Source organism: Monomorium pharaonis, chromosome 1 (genome assembly GCF_013373865.1).
Source record: "Monomorium pharaonis isolate MP-MQ-018 chromosome 1, ASM1337386v2, whole genome shotgun sequence".
Lineage (NCBI taxonomy): Eukaryota > Metazoa > Arthropoda > Insecta > Hymenoptera > Formicidae > Monomorium > Monomorium pharaonis.
Window position 1 is genome coordinate 8138370 of NC_050467.1, and position 16181 is coordinate 8154550.

Consider the following 16181-nt stretch of genomic DNA (forward strand, 5'->3'; position numbering starts at 1 on the left):
GGTCTGATCTCTGATCTTCTAGTCTCCATTGGTCTCCATTGCTCCATGTTACCGGCGTTGTCAGAGTAGAGATTAGTAGTTTACTGCATTAGTGGTCTTTGCTTGTCTACTGTTTTTTACCGTTAATCATTAAATAATTGGTTTTTTGTGCCATTTAGTGGCTAAAATGACGAAAGGTAAGTATGTTTATGCGGCTTTTGATTTTTGAATCATCTAAGTACGAATAAAATAAATAGATCAATGTTTACATACAGTGTTCAATAATGAGTTGTCTTTTTTCTCAGACGAGAGTTTAGAAAAGAAGTCTGTGGAACATAATGACAGCGATAAGAAAGCGGTGTCCGATTCGGGGCCAGATCCCTCGGCTCCAATTACAAGGAAAGGAGTACTAACATCGTTCCTAACCAGCAAGGCTATGGAGATACCAGAGCAAGATATTGTACTAGATTTTACATAATTGTATTTAACTTATTTATTAATTTAATATTTAAATTAGAGTAATTTTTTACTAAAGAAATTTAAAATTTATATTCTAAATATATATATATATATATATCATGTATATAATATATATATATATATATATATATATATATATATATGTTGGATTTGTATTACAGCTTGGAAAATGTAGATTTGTTTCTGAATTTGAAAAGCTGAATCGCATTGGAGAGGGTACTTATGGAATTGTGTATCGAGCCAGAGACACAAAAAATGATAAGGTTGTTGCATTAAAGAAAGTGAGAATGGAGCATGAGAAAGATGGACTGCCAGTGAGCGGCCTCAGGGAAATTTCGGTTTTATTGTCTTGTCGACATGAGAACATTGTACATTTGAGAGAAGTTGTAGTAGGCAGAAGCTTAGAAAGCATATTTCTCGCAATGGAATATTGTGAGCAGGATCTGGCAAGTCTGCTAGACAATATGCAGGCGCCATTCTCGGAAAGCCAGGTCAAGTGCATAGTACTGCAAGTGTTAAAGGGCTTGCGTTATCTGCATCACAATTTCATTGTTCATAGAGACTTGAAAGTTTCAAATCTCCTTATGACTGATAAGGGTTGTGTGAAGATCGCCGATTTTGGATTGGCCAGGTGGTTTGGTTTACCTTTGAAGCCAATGACCCCTAGAGTAGTCACTCTATGGTATAGGGCACCTGAATTATTATTACAAGCTAAGACACAGACTACCTCGGTTGATATGTGGGCAGCTGGCTGCATATTGGGTGAGAAAATGATTCCAAAAATAGAGATTTTGCTAAAGGAGGGAAGGGAGTTATAAATAACCATTTTGTTTTATTTAAATAATTTAATAAATATTTATGTGACAATTCTTGTCGGTATAAGTTTTTATGTAGAGTTTTAGGGCGCCTGCAGACTTCTGCATAACACAAAATGCATAATGCATAAGAGAATCAATCAATCAGAGGTCTTTATTTTTATCCTGAGGAGGGAAATGGACGACTCTGATTGATTGATTTTCTTATGCGTTATGCAAAAGTTTGTGTGGGAGCCCTTACCATGCAATCATGTTATAAGCAGAATTTGTTTGGATACATAACAAGGATAATTAACAATTTACCAAAGAAGGAAAAGATTGTGGCTATGGAACTTGTAGGGAGATATGGAACACTACAAACACATTCTCAAAATTATTTTTATTTCAAATAAATAAAAAATTAATGATCTTTAGTGGATATCAGTATCATAAAAGTATTAGTACATAGTATTATACAAAAGTACCAAAAATGTAAAAAAATCTTTGACTGTTGCGACTTTGCGTATTGTAGGAGTATTATAAAAGAATTATAACAAACAATATTAGCTAATAAGTATTGTAAAAGTATAAGGACTTAAACTTGCAATACTCACAATTCATAATCCTAAATGCAGACAATAACTTTATATGTCAAATATTAAATTCAATTATTTTATTTGAAAATCATATTGAAGCCTTTTATGTTACACTAATTTCAAAAATTTATATTCAACATATTTTTTCTGATGTAAAGAACACATTTATAAAATTTTCCACTACTTATGTATTTTATCTTTTGACAATATTGAAATACAGCTTTTATGACAATATAATAAATACCAATGATCAGTAATCATGAATATCAATGGCCATGTTATAACATCTAAACAGTATGTAAAAAAGTAATTTAAACAGTTATCTCCAGAATTCAATATAAATTATATGAGATATTGTGAATTTTATACCCCACATTTAGTTCATTTAGTTTAGAACCGCCTTCTCTGATCTTTTTTTATTTATTTATTATTTTAATATTTAACTTTTTACTTATTTTATTTACTATTATCTTAACATATTTATTTAACTTATAATAAATATATCTTTTTATAATTAAAAAATTTCAAGATTTTAATTATTGATATATCAATTATATTAATGTTTTAATATTATAATATTTATATCTTTATTATATTATTTTTTAATATTTATAATTTTATCGCAATATAAAAAAGAGTTCTTTACAGAAACCAAACAAATTCAAAAAGATAAGTTTTCAAGAAATAAAGAAACTTATCATTTTTCAAATTGTTTATTGTGTAAATATGATAATTTTCTCTAGATGTATAATAGGGTAAAAGAACAAAGTTACATGGCTTTGATTAATATTTTGAAGATTTATTTAAAGAAAAAAATAAAAAACTTATCTTCTTGGACCTTATTTGGTTCTTATGGAAAGGAAAATACCAAAAATTGCCTATCTTATCAAAACCTTATTTGGTTTTTATAAGAAACTTTAATTATATTAACATATTATGTTCATTTATTGTTTATAATATTTATGAATATTTTAATATTTATAAATATATATTATATATATATATATATATCTTTGCAATACTGCTTGTGTTATCAGGAGAATTATTAGGACACAGACCTTTATTACCCGGCAGATCAGAAATTGCACAATTGGAGTTGATTGTCGATTTATTGGGTACACCTAGTGAAGCTATCTGGCCAGAATTTAATTCGTTACCGGCGCTGCAGAATTTTACACTTAAACAACAACCGTATAACAATTTGAAACAAAGATTTCCTTGGTTGAGTGCTGCTGGCCTTAGGTTATTAAATTTCTTATTCATGTATGATCCAAAGAAGAGAGCCACCGCCGAAGAATGTTTGCAAAGCAGCTACTTCAAAGAGGCTCCTTTACGTTAGTCATTTAAACTTTTTGATTAGTTCCAATAATAGACAGTGGTTGAAATCTAATTAATTAATATTAATTATTAATTTAATATGTTGCAGCGTGTGATCCAAAACTTATGCCTACTTTCCCACAACATAGAAACATGAAAAAAGTGACTGCGCAGAAAGAAAATCGTGAACAAGAACCCACTATTACTGACCAAACTAATAATCTACCGGCGATTTCGGATCTTGTACGTTATCAAAGTACAATAAATGTGTGTGTGTGTGTGTGTGTGTGTGTGTGTGTGTGTGTGTGTGTGTGTGTGTGTACATACACATATATATATATGCTACTTATAAAAGTAAATCCCCAACTTGACGATTTAAAAAATTATGAAACTAGAAATTTATATATATATACATATATATACATATCTACAGGATATGTAATAAATTAACTTTTTTACTGTCCGAATTTATTGATGGAATAAAATTATCTATAAAAGTTGATTTATTTTTTCGGATTTTTAAAAAATTAAATACGTTTTGATAAATCTTTTAATTTATAAATTTTGTTAGAAAAAATAAATTTTTAAATAAAATTTTTTGTTTCCTTTTGTTAATGATTAATAAAAGAAAAACAAACAATAGGCCACTTTTCAGAGTAAATTCAGAATACCAAAAAAATAGTTTATTATATATTGGCAGGATTTTTTTTGGTAAGTTAATAATTTTTTAAATTAAGTTAAAGTTAATAGTTAAAATTTGTTTAGCTACATTAAAAATTACATGAGCAAGAAACTAATGGCGAATTCGGTTGGATGCACCAGTGCGCACTGGTGCAATCCAACCGAATTTGCCATCAAATTAAATGTTGAATCAAGGTTCATTGAAGTTCAATTAAAAGTTTGTTTTGAGAGCATTATTTATATTAAATTAGAATATTCTAATTTTTTAAAGTTAGATTACTTTAAATAATAAAAAATTGTAATATGGAATATTAAATAAATTATTTTATTTATAAATTAAGTTTATATAAAATAACAAATTATGATGCAGGATACAAAGAAAAATGTTTAAATTATGTATTTTTAAAATAATTAAAATTAAAATTAATTTAAAGTTAGCTAAGTTATATTGAAAGTTATTACGTTTTAACTTTATTATTTAATTTTATAATTATTATCTAAGTCACATATATTAAGATACATGTGTATGCGTGCGCATGCGCGTGTGTGTTGTACTAAAGTTCCATAATTTTTGAAATTATTTGATTGGGGAATCTTTAGATTTATTTTTTATATAAAAATATATGTAAATTCTATATATTGCTTATGTTTGTGAATTTCAGCTTGGATCTTTAGTTAAGAAGAGACGTGTTGAATAAAAAAATGGGCTACTTAAGGAAAGAAATATCCTTGATATATTCGTTGGATACATTTTCTGATTGCGTTTTATGATTGACAACTGCGTGTATACTGATTGCCAAATACATTCTTTACAAACACTTACATAACAATAGCATTTTTTTATTTGGAAGAGATGATGACATGGGCGATGAATGATATATTACATAACTCGCACAGGTTTGCAAAAAAAGTGCTGATTTAATCAGTAAAATGAAACTTTTAACAAATTCTTTTATATTGACTGAATTTCAATTGATTGCGTCGTATTGTCCACAAATATTGTAAATTTAAATGATAAACAATTCACAATATTATATATTTAAATTACATCTTCCAATAATTTTTGTATAAAAAATTACTTTTTATGTAAAAGAAACGCATTAAAATGTTTCAAGAAATTACGATTTCTCGTATTGCTTTTTGTATTCGCCATTTGGATCGTATTTGGCGACGAGACGATCCCAATCCCTGGATCGTTTTGTTTTAAGATGATTTATCACTTTTTCCGCCATAACTTTCTGTTTATCATTACATTTGTTGCAGCCGCTTGACAAGGCATCCGGCACAGTCTCTATAAATAAAAATGTAAATAAAAACGCATTATTATTTTGATATTGATAAATTTATTAGCTAGAATTTATATTAGCTAAAATTTTCGATATATAGCACAGTGTATTCTATAATAAATATTGTATATAGCATTAAACATATTTTTGTCAGCATTCTTCCAAAATTATCAAAAACTGTAAAATTACTTAAAAAAAAGTAATATTCATAAATATTTAATTTTATTTAAATTTATTTAATTTTAATACAAAAGTAATATTATCTGATAAAAAGAATAACAGTTTTATAGAAATATTTTGCAGAAGTATAGCAAACGTTACTTTGGTGAAAATTTTTCTTAGAATTCCACACAACTTTTTAGAATGTTTATGTAAATTTTAAAATTTTTCACGATTTTCATATAACTATTTATTTATTTAAAAAAATTTAATTTTTCTGATTTTTTATATATATAATTTCAATGACAAATTTACTAGCTAAAACTTGAATTATTTTTAGATGTAATACAGTATAGTATTCTACAAATATTTTATGTAACAGTAAGCATATTTTTGTCAGAGCACTCCTATAAAATTAGTATTAAAACTTTAAAATAATTGAAAAAATAATCATAATATTTATTACAAGTATTAATATTTAGATTTAATTGTAATTGTACGAATAATATATTATTAGTGTAATAAAAAATGGCAGTGTTATAGAGAGATTCTTTATAAAGATTTATATGTTAGACATTCTGGTTTTTTTAAGAATTTCTTAGATAATTTTTCAGAATTTTTTTTCAATTTCTAAATAATTTTATAATTTTTTAAGAAAATTTTTCAAAGTTTTTATATACAGGGTGTCCTAAAACATGTGGGTCAACGCTCGTAAAAAGATAGAAAGGATTGAGATGAACATAAAAGCCCAATATTGTCTTGAGTTAGGTCCACCAATAATCGAGATATTAACGTATAGAATCTGCAAATAATCTAATTAATTTCTATCATAATTGTGAACAATAAATTAATGAAAGCTTATAATACATTCACGATAGATTTTTTCTTCCGTGTTATGGGTCAAGCGGATCGAGTTCTTTCCTCGACACGCTCTCATTCGCATAATTTAAAAAATTAATACCTTAATTATTGGTGGACCTAACCAAAGACTTAACCCAAGACAATATTGGACTTTTATGTTCATTTCTATCCCTTTTTACGAGCGTTGATCCATGTTTTGGGATACTCTGTATATTAAAACACTTCAAAAATGTTGCAAAAAAGCCTACATCTTTACTGATATTTTTTAAATATACATAAATTCTGAAATAGTCCTGAGCTTTTATTTTATAATTTCTATAATTTCCAAAGAAAATTTATAAAATTTGAAAAATTCAAGATATTTTTTTAGATTTATTACATGAACTTAAAATATAAAAAGTTATTAGAAATATAAGAACTTTATGATAATTGTAATAATAAATGTTACTTAATTTTTTTGTATTGCATTAAATAAAGAAAAATTAATCTAATTTTAATTTATTTTTATTTAAATTATTTAAATTTAATGAATTTATTTTAATCCTCTGTAGATAATCTGAGTCTGTTTTGGCACAAGAACGTGCCAAACAATTTTATTCTCAAATTTCACTACTTAAATTTGAATTTTTATTTAATAAAAATTTTGACATTTAAGTTAACCAATTATTACACTAGAGAGATGTTATAATTTTGAATTTTGCTAGATTTTGTGAAAAGCTAAAATAGTAAAATATTTAGATAAAAAGAGATCCAGATTGTTTATAGAATAAAAATATGATTATTTACAGGTTAGTATCATTTATATTAGTACGTGATTCCGTAAACATCATCTGTTAAATTATTAACATTTAAATATGACGGTATTGTATAATTAAATTTAATGCTGATGTTTATTAATCTTGAAGAACTTTTATCTTAAAAAATAAAATATAAAACTTTAACTTTATAAAAAATGTAAATTTTATTTTATATATTATAATAACATACAAATACAATTAACAGTTTTAAACTTATGTAAATGTAATAACTTAAAGTTTACGTAAGTTTAACTCGATATATTTAAGAATTTAAAGGGCGTTAAAAAGACATCAATATAACAATATGAATATAAATATAATAAAGTTTATTTTGTAATTTTATATCATAAATATAATTTTATATTGTATATATATATATATATATATATATATATATACGTACATGTATATAGGTACTATATGTATTATATTTATATTTAAACTTTATATATTTATATAATAACAAACATAAAATTTAAAATTCACGCATACACTATAGTGTAAACTTTTATTATAATAAAAGTTTACGTGAACACAATTTTATATAATAATATAAATACTTAAAGCTTATGTGAATTAAATAACATAACATTTACGTAAATTTTACATTCTACTGTTATGTAAATTCAAAAGCAAGTCCGGATGTAATACGCGCGAGAAAGTTCTCTGTGATAATTATGTAACGGAGAGAGTATATATTGAATTATAGCTTATACAATTACAACTACGTTTGTTCAATCCAATTGAATAATATGGGAAGAGAATTTCAAGCAAACGTCAAGTTTAATTCCAAGTGAAAAAATAACAGAATTTTAATATTTATTAACATTTAATTTATTTAAATAGATTCTAATTATACAAATTATACATCAATATTCTAATAAAAATAACAGTTTTATTACAATGATATACTATTCATATGTTTAAAAACAAATTTAAATAAATTAAATGTTAATAAATATTAAAATTATTTCTATTTTTTTTATAAAAATGTTCTTGCATATTATCGTAACTTTGCTTAAATTTGTTGATATATCCTATATTCTCGTTAATTTCTCCATTTTTACTTACTTCGCAGCTCGCGGCCTTCGGCAGTACAAGGCCCCTCGTCCATCAAGCATCGAATGTAATTGGTGAGGACACGATTATTCTGAAGAATCTTGTCCACATTCACGTCATCATATTTTCTGGTATACTTTTCCTCAGCAATGGCTAGAGCCACCAACAAGACTACTATAAGCAGAGAATATCTTTTCATCGTATAAATGAACCGTTTTACAATACGTAGAAGAAATCGATAGAATAAAGGGGAGAATAATAATTTCTTTTTCAGCTGACGAGATCCTACGGGCAAGAGTGAAAAACTAAGGCGATCCATCGACGGCGGCTAGCTTTTATACAATCGAGCGGAGGACGGAGACCGAATTGAACGGAGGGGCCTTGTCGCACACATCCCGAACATTTCAATTGCCTTCCAAGTATATACTGTAATCCGAAAACTCCTGCACTGCCAACATCTCGACAATCGATTTTATTTACCTGATATCTGTAATGAAAAAAAAGTTAAAAAAAAACACGAAATAAAAATTACAAAGGAGAAATAACTTTGAATTATTTCAACACACACACACACACACACACACACACACACACACACACACACACACACACACACACACACACACACACACACACACACACACACACACATATATATATAAATCATACTTATAATAGTAAAATATTATAAAATCCAAAGTATTAAAAATATTAGAAGAAAAATAAAAAGTATTGTTATATATATAATATTTTAACAGATTTATTAACATGTACACTAAAATATACTAAAATATATATACTAAGAAATAATAGAAATGTTTGAAAAGTAATGAAACAAAAACATAACAAATAACTTTTTCTACTTAAATATTTGCAAGTTAATTATAATATAATTGTTTCACTTTACAAGTTATAATTACAAATGTATAAGTTTACAATATTTAAGACTTAAAAAGTTTTTTAAACTAGGATTATTTTTTTTTATTTATGACATTTACATTATTTTAATTTACTTGTATAATACTTTAAATATTGTAATTTTAATGAATAATTTTATTAAATGCGTTTAATGTAATTTTAAAACGTAGTAAATTTTTTATATTTTATATTAATTTTTTGTGCCTTAATTTTTTATATTAAAATTTTAATGAAATAATGCTGAAAAAAGCTTAATTGAAAAAAATTTTCATATGCGATTTAATAATATTTCAATGTAATTCGTTACAATTTTATTCAAACATTTCCAAAGTTTCCAATCTGATCAAATTGCTTCAGTTAAAGTAATTATTTTATTTAAATTTAATGTATGAATATTTGAACTGAAGCTTAAGTATATGCATTTAAATTCGATAATATTTTTACCTACTTCAGTTAAATATATATAATCATTACAGTTCAAAGTATTTATATATTATGTATGTAATTTAAATATTTGGACTAATGTAAATTAATCAAGTTGAAAAATTTAGTAAAGTTAAACATCTTTTTTCTTAATATATATTAATATATTATTTGAAATGATAATATCTGTACTGAAAAAAATTCTCAAAGCATTTGTCTTAATATTATTAAGAATTTTTCATATCTTAAATTTATGATATTTTCTAGAAAAAAAAACATCGTAAACTTTTCTGACACACATCACACACGCGCGCGCGCGCGCACACACACAGAGAGAGAGAGAGAGAAAGAGAGAGAAGGGGGAGCGGGAGAAATTCTAGACGAAATATAGAAGTAATATAGACTTTTCTGAAAAGTGTTTTAATTTGTAAAATTAGTAAAATTAAGGAATTTTCTAAAAAGTTAATATAAAATTAGGCAAAAACTCTACAAAATTATATGGAGAATTCCAAGGAAAATTGTTAGCAAGAATATCCGAGAAATATTTAAAACATTTACATAAATATCACTGAAAACAATTGATTTTTATCTGCAATATTTTATGTTTTCTTGATTCAGACGAAATTTATAACATAATTTTAAGAGTTATCATACAATTAATAATTGCAATAAAGTTTTAATTTTACTCGAACTGTAGAATCTTTAACGATATTTTAACATTTTTTATAAAGTATACTTACATATAAGCTTTTTGCGCATATTTTATAGTGCTAGAATTAATTATATCTAATTCCACCCAGATAGCCAAACCTGCCGAGAGCACAAACTGAAAAATTTTGACACATATTATGCTGGCAAAAGTTGGACAGCAAGCAATTACAGTTTGCCGTTTCAACTAACATTAACAGAAACACGACAAAAATCGAGTAGACTTTGCGTCACAATGTGCCCTCAAAAATGCAGCAAAAGTACAACAAAATTTAAAGACATTAACAAAACAAAAATCAGACATTGTGTGTTGACACAATATATCACTAAAAATTAAATAAAAAAACAGATATGTCATGATGTCACATTAAATTAATAAAATGTAGCTAGAAATTTGACATATTTGCTATCACGCTGCAATACCAGAAACTTGGCGAAAATACAGCACGATGTATCACATGAAATACTGACAGCAAAAATGCAGCAGAAATCGAGCAGAGCCTGCCGTCATGACATGACGGCGAAAACGCGGCAGGTATAGAACGCGAGTTTGCTACATCAGATGTGTGATGACTTCTGCACACAGGACGCGGCAAAGCGGCATCGCGGTGGCCAATCACCGTCTTGCTTTTCTGATAATACATATATGTATTTAATAAAAAAGCAAGACGGTGATTGGCCACCGCGATGCCGCTTTGCCGCGTCCTGTGTGCAGGAGCCATGAATCCTCTATAATAGATGATTTTAGTGAGTGGGCGGTAGTAAGGTTGATCGCCCGACGTGTCTCCCGTCGAATCCCACACTTCCCGGACCTGATCCTCCCAGAAGTCTTCTCAAAGATTTCCACCTTTATATAAAAAAAAGTTCAAATTGGACGGTTCTTGCATGTGATATCTTGGGTTTAATTAACTCTCTGCAGTCAGTCGAAAACGCCACATTTAAATTTAAGTATCATAAAATCATAAAATATATAATTCGTAATGTATATGTAAATTAGATATCATCAAATTTATAAAATTATATAATGTAAATTAAATGTAATAATAATATTAATAAACACATGTACATTGCATACATTAATTATTTATTTTACTAATTAAAAATTATTAATAATACGTCATATCGTGTTAAATTTTTGCTATATTTTTCCGATTACTTGTGACGACAGCTTGGTGCTCGATTTCTGCTATGTTTTTGCCGTCACAACCGATAAAGCAGATCACGTTCTATATCTGCTGCGTTTTCGCCGGCATGTCATGACGGCAGGCTCTGCTCGATTTCTGCTGCATTTTTGCTGTCAGTACTTCATGTGACACATCGTACTGTATCTTCGCCGCGTTTCTGGTGTCGCAGCGTGATAGCATTTCATGCTTCGTTTTTGCTGTCTTTCTGCGTTTAGAGTTTAATTTGTCAGATTGTGTTCGATATTTACTATGAATTTGCTGTCATGTTATGGTAGCAGATGATATTCGATTTTTGCTGTATTTCTATCAATATTTTCTGTTGATAATCTATGCTGTTAGAAACTAAGCTTAATGAGGAAGCAGCAGATTGAAATCTGCTGCGATATCATGCTCGAGTTTGCTGGCATATTGCCGGCAAGCTGCTAGCATTTTGCTTGCTGGGCAAGTCAGAATGTGTGATTCGTTGAGTCTTTGACCCACTTTATTAACGAATTATAATAAAAAAAAATTCGATAAAAATCTATGTATAAATTCTCTTATTTATATTTTTGCCCAAATAAATTATAATATTTAAGTTTCATAACATGCTGATTTTATAAAATTTTGTCGCATGCTATTATAAAATACTAATTGTAATTTATTATTTTTGAAATAGGAACTTTGTACCACATTTATATTTGTATCACATTAAAGAATTATTATATATTTTTTTAATGCTTCATATTTGTGCACTGTGAAGTACATACAATACTATAATGCAAAATATGCCTTCAAGGATCATGAGGTAATAACGCATGAATGACGCAAGCTGTTGAAACATGTGACACATAAAGAGAAAGTGGTTTCAGTGAACCACCAATGAATCTATCAAGATTGACATATCTTTGTTATTAAAAATTTCCAAATAATAACAATTTTCCAAATAAAAAAGTAAAAAAGCGTTCAAAGAATGATTTTTCATCGATTTAAGATTTTCTCCAAATACGAGAAAATATATTTTTTTATAAAATATGCAAAATATTTTTTACATAATCTATCTAAAATATTCTATTCAAAATAAAAATTTATTTATAATCTAAAACTTTTTCTTTATGTAAGCAATAATCTTCAATATAAAAATTGAAACGTATTGTTATAATTATATACAGGGTGTCTCAAAACATGTGGGTCAACGCTTGTAAAAAGGTAGAAGGAATCGAGATAAACATAAAAGTCCAATATTGTCATGCGTTAGGTCTTGGATTAGGTCCACCAATAATCGAGGTATTAATTTTTCAAATTGTGCGAATGAGAGCGCGCCGAAGAAAAAGCTTGATCTGCTCGAGCCATAACATGGAAGAAAAAATCTATCGTGAATGATACCCAGCAAGCAAAATGCTAGCAGCTTGCCGGCAATATATGCTAGCAAATTCGAGCATGATATCGCAGCAGATTTCAATCTGCTGCTTCCTCATTAAGCTTAGTTTCTAACAGCACATTATCAACAGAAAATATTGATAGAAATACAGCAAAAATCGAATATCATCTGCTACCATAACATGACAGCAAATTCATAGTAAATATCGAACACAATCTGACAAATTAAACTCTAAACGCAGAAAGACAGCAAAAACGAAGCATGAAATGCTATCACGCTGCGACACCAGAAATGCGGCGAAGATACAGCACGATGTGTCACATGAAGTACTGACAGCAAAAATGCAGCAGAAATCGAGCAGATGAGCCTGCCGTCATGACATGCCGGCGAAAACGCAGCAGATATAGAACGTGATCTGCTTTATCGGTTGTGACGGCAAAAACATAGCAGAAATCGAGCACCAAGCTGTCGTCACAAGTAATCGGAAAAATATAGCAAAAATTTAACACGATATGACGTATTATTAATAATTTTTAATTAGTAAAATAAATAATTAATGTATGCAATGTATATATGTTTATTAATATTATTATTACATTTAATTTACATTATATAATTTTATAAATTTGATGATATTTAATTTACATATACATTACGAATTATATATTTTATGATTATATACTTAAATTTAAATGTGGCGTTTTCGACTGACTGCAGAGAGTTAATTAAACCCAAGATGATATCACATGCAAGAACCGTTCAATTTGAACTTTTTTTTATATGAAGGTGGAAATCTTTGAGAAGACTTCTGGGAGGATCAGGTCCGGGAAGTGTGGGATTCGACGGGAGACACGTCGGGCGATCAACCTTACTACCGCCTACTCACTAAAATCATCTATTATAGAGGATTCATGGCTCCTGCACACAGGACGCGGCAAAGCGGCATCGCGGTGGCCAATCTTGCTTTTTTATTAATACATATATTATGTATTATCAGAAAAGCAAGACGGTGATTGGCCACCGCGATGCCGCTTTGCCGCGTCCTGTGTGCAGAAGTCATTACACATCTGATGTAGCAAACTTGCGTTCTATACCTGCCGCGTTTTCGCCGTCATGTCATGACGGCAGGCTCTGCTCGATTTCTGCTGCATTTTTGCTGTCTATACTTCATGTGATACATCGTGCTGTATTTTCGCCAAGTTTCTGGTATCGCAGCGTGATAGCAAATGTGTCAAATTTCTAGCTACATTTTATTAATTTAATGTGACATCATGACATATCTGTTTTTTTTAATTTAATTTTTAGTGATATATTGTGTCAACACACAATGTCTAATTTTTGTTTTGTTAATGTCTTTAAATTTTGTTGTACTTTTGCTGCATTTTTGAGGGCACATTGTGATGCAAAGTCTACTCGATTTTTGTCGTGTTTCTGTTAATGTTAGTTGAAACGGCAAACTGTAATTGCTTGCTGTTCAACTTTTGCCAGCATAATATGTGTCAAAATTTTTCAGTTCGTGCTCTCGGCAAGTTTGGCTATCTGGATAAGCTTTCATTAATTTGCTGTTCACGATAGAATTACGATAGAAATTAATTATAGATTCTTTGCAGATTCCATACGTTAATATCTCGATTATTGGACCTAACCTAACCCAAGACATTGGACTTTTATGTTCATCTCGATCCCTTCTACCTTTTTACGAGTGTTGACCCACATTTGGGATACCCTGTATATTTTTTATTTAAAATGTAGATGATTAAAAAATCAAAGTATAAGAATAAGAAAAAAAGATGCATGATTATATATAAAAAATATATAATTAATAATTTATAAAAAGTTTTATAGTTCCCAGACAACACGCTTGTCAGAATGAAAACTTTAAGAGAACTTTTTTAAGAAAACATTTAGATATCTTGGAAATGATGTCAAAATGGTAACATTTACCAGAGACGTCTACTAAGAGAAGTCTTTAACCCCTACAGCATGAAATATTGCTGCAACGTTGCAGAAATATTATTTTGCAAGATTGGAATATTGCAGAAAATATTGCTGCAATATTGCAGCAATATTCCTATGTCCGCTCCAAAACAATATTGTGCAATATGTCTGCAATATTTCTGCAATATTCCCCGTAAGATTTCTGTAATATTTCAGCAATATTGCTGCAATATTTCTTGTAAGATTGCTGTAATATTTCTGAAACGTTAATGCGCAATATGAAGGAAATGTTGCAGGTGGTTAAATTAATCAAATAATATGTAAGATGTGTATTATACGAAAAACGGAAAATGAATTTATTGTCATACCGTTACGGCACAATAATTAAAAAAATTATTAATTAAAAAAGTAAATAATTAAATTAACATACACCAACGGATATCGAATATTGTTCCATTCTAGATTTTAGTAAGCATTAAAATGAAGCAAGTCCAGAAAATGCCCATCCTGATCAATTTATATGCTAGAATTACACATGCATGTATGGTTCACACATGTTTAATTAATGTATTATATATATAAGTCAGAGTGAACATCTTCTGGACTTGCTTCACTCAATCTAGTATGGGACGCAACGCTGTCGTGATTACAGAATTTGTTGCACATCTATGTATCTTTTAGCTCTAATCTTACATAAAAATTTAAAATAAAAATATCCTGCTCTATTTTTTTATTTGTCCCTTAAAACTATGTAAAATATTACTTATTGTTAGTTCTAGATTAAGAAATACGGATTATACGGAAATAAATTTTGCACGGTTGCAATATAATATTGCCACAATATTGTGCAATATCTGTTAGGAAATATTACATTTGTAATATTGCTACAATATTGCACAACATCTGCTAAGAAATATTACATTTGTAATATTGCTGCAATATTGTGCAACATTTGCTAGGGAATATTATATTTGTAATATTGCTACAATATTTCTGCAATATTGGTTATATTATGCACTATTGCAATATTTCTGCAACGTTGCAACAATATTTCATGCTGTAGGGGAAGATATCTCATTGAAGAGTCTTACTTAAGTTTCTTGAAAATGTTATCCTTATGACATCAGTTAAATGATATCAGCTTGGTATCTCATAAAAGATATCACAATGCTGTCCGATTTTTGAACCGTCCATGCGCGTTGTAGTTGACTCATAAATTAGATAACATTATAATATCTTAAATGAGAAATCCATTTGATATTATTTAAAAATTATTATAAAGATAATGTTTTCAAAAATAACGGTTTGCCTACAATTACTGTGCACAAAAAATGTACAAAATCTAAATTTATCATGTACTAAACAAAAACAAAATAATAAAAACCATCTAATTAACCATTTGAACGCTTCAAACTATTAATGCTAAAAATAGATCGCAATTTCCATCAAATTATTAAGGCTAAGGAAAAAGATAAATTTAACAATATGAAATTAATAAGTAAATAAATTAATGCTATTTATTTCTAATGTTTTGCAAAATTTAATTGCTTTTATAAAAAATAATATAATTGCGTCAGTTTGTAACATATTGGTATTATATGTATAAGACAATAACAAGTACCCATATCGATAAGTCAAATTGGC

General features: G+C 28.1%; 3 protein-coding genes across 5 annotated transcripts in view; 2 read left to right on the forward strand and 1 right to left on the reverse strand.

Annotated features, from left to right (window-relative positions):
- LOC105832648 (cyclin-dependent kinase 10) lies at positions 1-4669 on the forward strand. The gene is made up of 6 exons (XM_036289254.1): positions 1-176; positions 285-439; positions 621-1221; positions 2887-3183; positions 3276-3409; positions 4510-4669. Exons 1-6 carry the CDS (start codon positions 167-169, stop codon positions 4543-4545), a joined length of 1233 nt encoding a protein of 410 aa, XP_036145147.1. The 5' UTR covers positions 1-166; the 3' UTR covers positions 4546-4669.
- LOC105837488 overlaps positions 1-16181 on the forward strand; it is a 253276-nt gene that overhangs the window by 162707 nt on the left and 74388 nt on the right. The window lies entirely within an intron of this gene.
- The window catches only part of LOC105832650 (ejaculatory bulb-specific protein 3-like), a 26233-nt gene continuing 14647 nt past the window's right edge, over positions 4596-16181 (reverse strand). Inside the window, exons 2-4 of one of the 3 annotated variants that reach the window (XM_036289267.1) lie at positions 10091-10176; positions 8022-8496; positions 4596-5138 (exon numbers count right to left, since the gene is read on the reverse strand). In XM_036289267.1, coding sequence (XP_036145160.1) covers positions 4966-5138; positions 8022-8328 — 480 coding nt within the window. In that variant the 5' untranslated portion in view covers positions 8329-8496; positions 10091-10176 and the 3' untranslated portion in view covers positions 4596-4965. Of the gene's footprint in view, positions 5139-8021; positions 8497-10090; positions 11065-16181 lie in introns of those variants that run through there. The other 2 variants (XM_036289255.1, XM_036289260.1) reach the window with 2 other exon arrangements.